At 45.9% G+C, this 6763-nt stretch overlaps 1 protein-coding gene across 1 annotated transcript in view; it reads left to right on the top strand.

Annotated features, from left to right (window-relative positions):
- The window catches only part of LOC115094659 (3-hydroxyisobutyryl-CoA hydrolase, mitochondrial-like), a 66599-nt gene extending 60123 nt beyond the window's left edge, over window positions 1-6476 (top strand). The window contains exons 5-7 of the mRNA XM_029607909.1: window positions 3743-3894; window positions 4226-4245; window positions 6368-6476. Of these exons, the coding sequence (XP_029463769.1) occupies window positions 3743-3894; window positions 4226-4245; window positions 6368-6476 (281 nt within the window). The remainder of the gene's footprint in view (window positions 1-3742; window positions 3895-4225; window positions 4246-6367) is intronic.
- Window positions 6477-6763: the final 287 nt, after the last annotated feature.

The raw sequence follows: 6763 nt of genomic DNA, 5'->3' as shown, positions 1-6763 counted from the left end.
TAGGTGTAGCTCCTCAGTGTAACCTAGGCACGAGCATTTCCCGGACGCTCAGGGCATGAAGAAAGAAAATGTCCTTTGCCCCCACAATAGAGGCAGAGGCCCAGAGAGCGCCGTCTCCTCCTTTCTTCCGGGGTGAGTGGAGACCTGCCCAGTTGCATAGGTTCCGTCGTAGGCATAGCAGAAGGAAGGACCTTGGGGGCCGGTGTTCTGGCTTGAGCGAGTCTCTCTATCCCGCTGCTGGAGACTGCGATCCACTCTACCAGCAACGTCCATTAGATCATTTAAATCCTCAGGAAGCTCCCGACCTGCCAGTTCATCTTTGATTCGGCCTGCCAAGCCCTCGAGGAAAATCCCCTTCAGGCAATCATCTTGCCAAGCGAGTTCCATGGCCAGGGTTCGGAAGTCTATAATATAGTCGGACACCGGGCGTGTCCCTTGTCGAAGGTGTAGGAGCTCCGAGGCCGCGGTGGATCGACGTGCAGGGTCATCAAAGGCCAGGCGGAAGTTAAGGAGGAAGTCTTGTAGGTTCTGTAGCAGGGGGTCGGAACATTCCCACAAGGGTGAAGCCCAGTCGAGGGCCTTGCCATCCAGCAAGGAGAAGATAAAGGCTACCTTGGCTGCATCAGAGGGAAATTGGGATGGCAGCAAGGTGAAACGCACTTGACACTGGTTCAGGAAGCCACGACATGCCTTGCTGTCCCCAGCGTACCGGGTAGGCGTGGGCAGCTGAGTACTTGAAGTGGATGCAGATGCAGGAGGCAACTGCCGAGTGGAAGCCTCAAGGCGAGAGACCAACTGTTCCACCGTGGCAGCGAGAGAGTCAATGCAGTGTTGTTGTTGCTGGAGACGTTGAGCCATCCCCAGAATGGCCTGTAAGCTTGGAGTCTCCGCCGAGTCCATGGCCTTGCAAACTGTTGCAGTTGGGTGCTGCAGTCAGGATAGTGGACCCTTGGGCCGGTCTACCCAGGGTGACAGGGTAGGCCGGGAGGCGGAGCCACAGGCTGGCGGTGTTCACCCGGGAACCAGGAGCCCCCCAGGAGGAGCCCGTAGGGTCCTGGAACCTTGGGACTTGGGAGAACGCTCAGAGTCAATAGCAGATAAAGCCTGGGCAGGGAGTGTAGTAAGAAAAGTCCAAAGAGAGAAAGATAGTTTGTAGGCCAGCAATGCAGGTCGAGGGGCCAGCTGATGACAGGACAGCGGGCGGCAGCGATACCTGTAGCAAGCAGGACCGTGAGGCAGGGGTTTGTAGATTACGGACCGGAAACCGGCTGAAGGCTGAGATAGAATCAATGGCAGGCTGTGAACTGGAGCAGGCTGTAGACTGGAACGGAGTCTGTAGCTGGCTGTGAACTGGAGCAGGCTGTAGACTGGAACAGGAGTCTGTAGCGGCTGTGAACTGGAACAGCTGGAGACTGGAATGGAGTCTGTAGCCTGGCTGTGCAGTGAAGCAGGCTGTAGCGGAGTCGGGAACGGACCAGGTCGGAGGCAGGGGCGGCAGGCTGAAGCGAAGTCAGGAACGGACCAAGGTCGAGGCAGGCGGGCAGGCTGAAGCGAAGTCAAAGGCAATCCAAAGGTCAAGTCAGGAACGAGGAACAGACGAAGCGCAACTCAGAACTACTAGGCAGTAGTGAACCTCGTTGCAAGGCAAAGAGAAGGCGTCCGGACGCCGGTTATATCGGCTTAGGGCGTGGCGTCATTAGCACAGGCGGGGCCAGACTTCCGGGAGCTGTGCAGCGGGGAGACAGGCAAGCAATGGCGGACGCCACGAGGAACCGGCAGAGCTGCAGGAGTCCCGGGCATGCGGGAACGCGGCGTTTCCAGCAGTCGGAGGTGGAGCACTGTTCAGAGCAAAAGAAGGGGAAACGTGGAGACCGCAACACAGAAGACTTATAAATAAATTGTGCACCCCTGCTATGGATCATGGAGTAGTAACTGACTAAGGTTTAGAAACTGGCTGAGTGAAAGGTGACAAAGGGTAGTGGTAAATGGAGTTTTCTCTGAGGAGGAGGTGTTACTAGTGGTTGCATCTCAGGGTTTTGGATTTTAGACCAGTTCTTTTCCACAGTTTTGTGAGTGACATCATGTCTTTTTGCTGATGATACCAAAATCTGTAACAGGGTGGGCATCCAAGAAGGTACGGAAAACATGAGGAGGGTTTCTAGTGAAGCTCGAGGATTGGTCTAAGGTCTGGCAGCTACAATTTAATGCTAATAAATGCAGAATAATGCATTAAGGATGAAGAACCCAAGGGAAAGGTACAGTATTGAAGGCGAAATTCTTCTAAGAAAAAGGAAGAGCAGGATCTGGGGATAATATTATCTGATGATCTTAAGTTGGCCAAACAGGTAGATAAAGTGACGGTAAAAAGCCAAAAAGCTGCTTGGCTACATAGGGAGAGAAATGGTCAGCAGAAAAAGGGAGGTGATATTGCCCCTTATATGTCCCTGGTGAGACCTCGCTTGGAATACTGTGTACAGTTCTAGAGACTGCACCTTCCAAAGTACACTTTTAAAAGACGGATTTTTAAAGTTACATGTCTTAAAAAAATTGAAACCTCTACTCCACACTAACGGTTTTAGAATTGTTTTACAGGCCTTAATTTAACCAAATTGGATTATTGTAATGCTCTGTTATTGGAGCTCCCAGCATCCACTATTCACCCATTACAATTACTACAGAACGCTGCCGCGAGACTCCTGACAATTACAAAAAAATATGATCATATAACCCCAATTTTAAAGAACTACATTGGTTGCCCATCTTTTTTAGAATAACATATGACACTAATTTTAATCCACAAAACAATTTTTAATGATAAAATCGAATGGTTCAACGCTGCCCTACACTTACACACTCCCCAGCGTAACCTGCGATCTGCAGGGAAAGGACTTTTATCAATTCCATCACCCAGATCTGCACATTTGAATATGGTAAGGGAGAGAGCACTATCACTGGCAGGCCCAGGTTTATGGAATGAATTACCTTCTGACTTACGGCTAGAAGTGAATACACAGACTTTTAAAAAGAATTGTAAAACTTGGTTATTTTTACAGCCTTTACCTAATGAGCTTGCATAAATGAAGGTTTCAGGTTTTTCATTTTATTTTAAATTTTTAGTTCTGCCGATGTATTTTATTTTATGTCCATTTGTATTTATCTCCTATTTAAAATTGTTTCAATTTTGATGTACAGTATTTTATACTGATTTTATGAGATTTAGATGTTTTTTAGTTACCCTATGATTTGTTTTATGGATGTTTGAAAATGTATGTTATGAATGATTTTATATGACATCATTATTTGTACTGTAAACTGGTGTGAAGCTACCACGAACATCGGTATACAAAAGTAAATAAATTAAATAAATAAACAAAAGGATATAAACAGGATGGAGCTGGTCTAGAGGGTGGCTACTAAAATGGTCAGTGGTGTTTGTACTAAAGTATATGGGGATAGACTTAAAGATCTAAACATGTATACCCTAGAGGAAAGGGCGAGATAGGGGAGATATGATAGAGACATTCAAAATATCTCAAAGGCTTCCATGGACAGAAGGAGTAATCTTAGGAAATACTTCTTTACAGAGTGGGTGGTGCATGAATTCAAGAAAGCATGGGATACGTACAAGGGATCTCTAAAGAAGTGATGAGAATTACTGGTATAATGCTAAATTAATTGGATGGATGGTCAGATTGGATGGGCCATATGGTCTTTATCTGCCGTATTATTTCTTTGTTCTAAGGCTCCTTTAACCCACTACCAGAGGCTGTGAGAGTTGCTCTTGCAGTGTCCCCAGCCAATCCAGAAAGTGGAAAACCTGACTTGGGAATCAAACTGGTGTGCACCACCATGCTGGGGGACCATGGCACTGAGCCACCAGGTCTGCCTCAGTTTGTAAAGTTCCATGTTTTGTGCAGTGCGCAAGATGGTATTATAGTACCAAACGGCTGAGAAGGCCCTCTTAGGGCATCCAGTTTGCCCAGTTGCCCCTGCCCACCAAGATCCTACTTTATCTCTCTCACCACTCTCATTTGTATCTGCCCCAAACATGCTACAGTTTCTGTCATGGTTCTGGTTACCACCATCCCTGCTGGTAAGCAATCCCATATAACTACTCTCCTACATATCTAAAACAAATAAAACTGCACTGACTGTAGAATGAGGAGGAAGGCTACTTATGGGCATGAGTTTTCAGCAGCCTCATCTCCTTTCTTTTACTCCACAGGGATTTCACAACAAAAAAAGGTAAGTAGCTTGGGTTTCGTCTACGTAATCTCATAAGACCTATTCAGGTTGCCCCCGTGACTATGAACAATTTGCCCCAGTGACTATGAACAATTTACAATGATATTAGAGGCCCAATTATGCAAGTTTATTTGATGCTTATTCATTGCAGATATCCTGAAAAGCAAACTAGCTGTAGGGTACCCATGACAAGTTTGGAAAGCCCTGTCATGGTTCCCTCTGACAGGGCTGTACTTTAGGTAGAACTGCAAAGAGCAGGTTATTTTTCAGTTTTAATATATTGGGCTCAATATTCAAATCTAAATGGATAAGACCTATCTGGCTAACTTACAGGGGATATTCAGCTGCATGGCTATGCTGTTGAATATCCATGTATAAAAATTGCCACTTAGCTAGATAAGTTAGTCCTGATCTATGCAAGTTTAACATATCCAATGAACTTAACTGGATTAGCATGAATATCACTACTTATCTGGCTAAGGTTAATCGGATAAGTAGTGTTGTCCTGTTACATCCATTGCCCATCCCTGACTTATCCGGCTAAATTGCAACCACTAAAACCAGCTAGATACTGAGCAGCCGCTACTTAGCCGGACAAGTCCTTACTTATCCGGCTAAGTAGCGCTGAATATCGGTCTCACTATTTCTAAGTTCCAGGATCAGTACTGGTTAAGTCACCTTGCTTCTCTCCGCCATTGGTAGAATACATACCAAAATGCAGCTGACACAATAATGAGCAATGCTCATCAGAAACCATTGCTGGTGTTAGTGTACAGTGTTTGTCAGACTGGATTACTTTCACAACCAACTGTGCTAGATTTTTTGCCTTTGTGTGCATATGGGGGGGGGGGGGGGGGAGAAAGCTGTATACAGGTTGGACCAATTGTCATCAATGCAGTTGAGGTACCTCCTGTGTCATCTCACTCACTCTGCAACTGATGACAGAATTGACTCCTCCCCCATCTCCCAGGCTGCTTTATTTTCATAGCAGCAACATATAACCCACATGATCACACAGACTGCCTTTAGTGGTTAGATTACATTACATGTTCAGTATAATCCTTTAATAGCCATCTTAAATGGACACTTTAGTAAGGATTTCAGGCCTCCATTGCACTCCCCCACTGCCTCCAAGTGGTATCCATTCACACCACTTTTGTTTTTACTCTCCATCTCAGCAATTGCCACTCCTCTAGCCCACTTTCCACTTCTACTGCTCCATATAAATTGAGAGCTCTAGTACTTGCAGCCTTTGTGAGTTGCTGCTATCGCACCTCTCCTTGAGTCTAAACCACTTTATACATATTCTTATAATGGTGGGGACTCCAGCAGCCTCTGGTCTCTTTTCCTTCCTCAAAAAAAGAAAAAAAAAAAAGGAGCCAACAACACATATGTTGAACTCCCCTATATCACCATGACATCAAACGTCACCCCCAAGATGACTTAAAGCAGTTACGATGATTAAAAAAAGCCAGGATATAAAGCCAAAGTAATAGATAAATGACCAAAAAATAGGACGCCACTACCAAGACAATAAAGCAGGAAATAATGCCGAGAGAAGTTTTGCTAGCCACATATTAGCAAATAAAGAAGCTTTTCCCGGTAAATGAACAATTCATCCCCCCTTTAATCCTTGCAGATGGATTTTGCCTGCATTCTTAAGGCATTTATGAGGCAACCTAAACCAAGGCACTTACAATAAATTACAGCGAGTCCATGCCTCAGAACACTTACAATACCTGAATATAATTGCTTTGAATATATATCAAATAAAATAAGAGCTTAACTCCCAGGGCTTCAGACACCCAATTAAAATGATTTGCCCAAGGTCAATGCATGTCAGAAATAAGATAGAAACCCACCTTTCCTGCCTCCTTGCCCTTCCTCTATCCATTAGCTGTTCATAGAGATCCAGACTAAGACTGTGATTGCAGAAAACAATTTCAGAAGTCCAGAGAAGAAAGCACCAAACTTAGGTTTCTTCCCTGGGAAGGCTATGGACTCTTACCTTCTTTCCTAGATCCCGCTTTATAACTTCTTGAATTAGCACATCAGCCAGCGTTTTGAAATCCCTCACGTAACTGCTTTTCTTTCCTGCCCCCGCTTTCTTTTCTTCTATTAGGAGCTGGAAGAGGGGATCCTCCAGCCGGCAGGCACGGGCAATCTCAGCCGCCTTCTCTGCGACACGGACCAACTCACAGAGGATTTCCGACATCCTGGAGCCGCACTAGTAACCCTGCGAATGAAAGGCCAGCAACGCTTTAGAGCACAATTAGGCGCAGGCGAGCAATTTGTAACCAGGCTCACAGGCCCACGCCAACTTGCAGGTGGCTCGGTAGCCTGCTTGCCCAAGAAGCCGCTTGCAGGTGGAGGCAAGTGTCTGAATGGGGCAGGCCCAGCTTATTGGGAGCGGGTTTACTGGTTCCAATCTATGCTACAGGGCACCACCATGAGCAAAACCCATCCATCCCATTGTGAGACATGCCTACAGCAACGATGCTGTTTATATAAAATAATC

Source organism: Rhinatrema bivittatum, chromosome 6 (assembly GCF_901001135.1).
Source record: "Rhinatrema bivittatum chromosome 6, aRhiBiv1.1, whole genome shotgun sequence".
Classification (NCBI taxonomy): Eukaryota; Metazoa; Chordata; class Amphibia; order Gymnophiona; family Rhinatrematidae; genus Rhinatrema; species Rhinatrema bivittatum.
Note: the sequence above shows the minus strand (reverse complement) of the source record. Positions and strands in the feature narration are given on the sequence as shown.